Below are 2,800 nucleotides of genomic sequence, written 5' to 3' on the forward strand. Positions count from 1 at the left end.
GACTTAAAGCAGTGGTTCTTGAACAATGGGCTGTATAGCTGGTAACCAAGTGACAAATATGAAGTGAATGATTGTGATTATTAATTATTTATTTATTTATTAAGAAAAACCAAAGAGCTTGCTGATCCTACTCCATTGACCTTTAATTTAACAAAAAATCATCTTGGATTTTTTTTAATATTACTGATTAATAAAAATTGTGGTGTGGAGCACAAACTGTCTGGCTGCTGAATGTCAGAATATGTTTGAGAACCACTGGGTTAAAGGAAGTGGGAAGGATAAGCAAAGATTATTTTGAGCTGCGAATCATGCTAAGCTACTCTACACTCTAGCGCTAAAAATATGGATCTGAAAATTAGTTTTCTGGAAATCAAAGCTTGTTCAAGCCACTGAAATAAACGTTTAACATATATAAATCAAAATTTCAGGTTGTTACCTAAAATGTCCAGGTGGGGTTTCTAAACTTAGAAGAAATTAATGACATTTTGAATTGCAGAGTTGAAGTTTTGAGGTATTAACATTAAATTTATGACTTATGGATAGCAAAGTGTTCTTTCAGTAGTGTAAATAAGTTTTCGTGCATAAGTCCACTTTAATAATGTTTTTCTTGCTCTGTAGCTCAACGGCTCACGCACAGATATGTGTGTGCCAATAAGCTGATGGTCACTAATTTTTATTAGTTAAACATATTAGTGTTAGTTTTAATAATTTATGGTTTTTAAGTTTAAGTTAAGCTACACTTATTTCCAAAAGTTTTATGGGATGCTTGGTATTTCCAGACTCTTGTTTTGTAATGAAAAAACTGTCAAACCTCGAGTGAATTATTGCTTCTATCTAAGGTTTCAGCACTACAGGGTCTTTGTGGCAGATATTTCATATTTAAGCAATAAACTGTACAGAAATATTCATGCTTATTACTGTTTGTGCCATATATCTTTAAGTAACTTAAAAGACAAATTATCCGTTGATTTTGTTATTTTTAATTTTTAAAACAATTAGGTGAAGTGATTTATCCATCAGACTGGATTTGTTTCTGTGGGGGTCCAAGTGTGTTTGTTTGCACTCATCAGAGCGCCAAACGTCCCAAAAACAAAAGTATTACAAATATTTCCTCAGTTCTCACTGTGCTAATGTTTTATGGTTTTGGGTTATGTGAGGATTACAGAGAAGAAAACTGTTGTGTTCTGCTTGTAAATGAAAATTAAATTCTATGAAAAACGTTTTAGGGGAACGTGGGGAAGAAGAAGAGGAAGGATCGAATGCAAGATCTGATCGATATTGGGTTTGGCTACGATGAGACAGACCCCTTTATAGACAACTCTGAGGCTGTGAGTATTCCTTTCTTCATGACTAACGAGGTGTTTTTTCCCTCTCGTGTGTCTGTTTTCTAAGACTTTCATGTAGTGGAGTGTCTGAGTTTGTCTCTATAATAATGTGGCATACTAGTCTCCTCGCTCCCTTATTATCTGCTGATTTATTTGATGTCCTCGTTACGCTCCTGAACTGCTGCTGTTTGGTCTCGATGTGTGGAGGTAGACATTATCCCTCTGTGGTTAAATATTTATTTCCTGCCTTGATGTTTCCAAACTGTACGTTCAGTGGCACTTCTAAAGATAGACAGTTGTCCTTTATTAAACCAACCTGAGACTGCAGTCTAAAACAGTCCTCATGACTCATGAAGACGTCCGTGCTCCGTGTGTCCAAACAGGAATACGTTGTTGTTGTCGTCTCAGTGTTTATAACTCAGTATTCGGAGGATGTCACTCTCTCTCTGGCTGTAATAGCTAGAATTATGCTCTTTTATGGATTCCCTGCCATTATATGATATTTGTCTTGGTGTTTTTAAATAGCTATCCTCTCTGCTCACAAATTGGCTGCACACTGTTTGACTTATTTCTTTCCCCCTTTTTGTTTTGATATGTGCCATGATGGGAAAATTGTTTTCATCTGTGGCCCGGAGGGGATTGGGATTCTTTTACTGATTTATTTATTTCTGGCTCACAGTTAACACCCTCAGTTTCACTGACCAGCAGCTGCTTGGTGACACGTTACCAGTTACTCAAAATGTTTTTAAAGCTGCAGACAGCTGCGGTGCAAGTGGCGTTATTCTTTACCAGAGTCGTGTAAATTCACACTGAAGCTTGTCTTCCTTTGTTAATGTTTTCCTCAGTATGACGAGCTGGTGCCCGCCTCGCTCACCACAAAGCTGGGGGGATTTTACATCAACACTGGCACGCTGCAGTTCAGAGCGGCCTCTGAATCAGAGGGAGAGGAGGACAAGGTGAGACCACCTGAGCATATTTCAATATTTCGGTGTTTGAGTCAGTTAAATGGAATTCGACTCCAAAGGGTGATAAATTAAGACCTTCAGTGGTTCTTAATTTAAAGATAAGAAAGCCAGCACAATAAATACACCCTCACCATTAAAATCCAGATGCAACAACAAACTGTTAAATAAATACTAAAACCTAAAAGAGAAAGACTAACTTTACGCCTCAAAGTCTGCTGGATCACTCCGCTGGTAAACTTTGTCTGTAGCGTGTTTCGTGCAGTTCAGAGTGCTTTACTGGTGACTGACAGGCTGATAGCAAAAAAAAAAAGAACAATGTGCAGATAATCAATTCAAATAAAATCAAAACATGAAGCACCAAAGAAAGAAACTCAGTTGCAACATAGCGTTAGGTCCACAACCTGCTGGACAGTCTTTGGGTTTTGCCTCTGTGCACCACCACAATGGATTTTAAACCAAACAATCAGGATGTGACTTAAGTTTGATTTAACAGGATTAACACAAATTTAG

At 37.4% G+C, this 2,800-nt stretch overlaps 1 protein-coding gene across 1 annotated transcript in view; it reads left to right on the forward strand.

Annotated features, from left to right (window-relative positions):
* Positions 1–2,800, forward strand: part of ubn2a (ubinuclein 2a) — a 20,118-nt gene that overhangs the window by 2,588 nt on the left and 14,730 nt on the right. Inside the window, exons 3-4 of the mRNA XM_013911627.1 lie at positions 1,227–1,328; positions 2,171–2,281. Of these exons, the coding sequence (XP_013767081.1) occupies positions 1,227–1,328; positions 2,171–2,281 (213 nt within the window). The remainder of the gene's footprint in view (positions 1–1,226; positions 1,329–2,170; positions 2,282–2,800) is intronic.

Source organism: Pundamilia nyererei, unplaced genomic scaffold (assembly GCF_000239375.1).
Source record: "Pundamilia nyererei isolate P.nyererei 1_Seehausen unplaced genomic scaffold, PunNye1.0 scaffold00068, whole genome shotgun sequence".
In the NCBI taxonomy this organism is placed as follows: Eukaryota; Metazoa; Chordata; class Actinopteri; order Cichliformes; family Cichlidae; genus Pundamilia; species Pundamilia nyererei.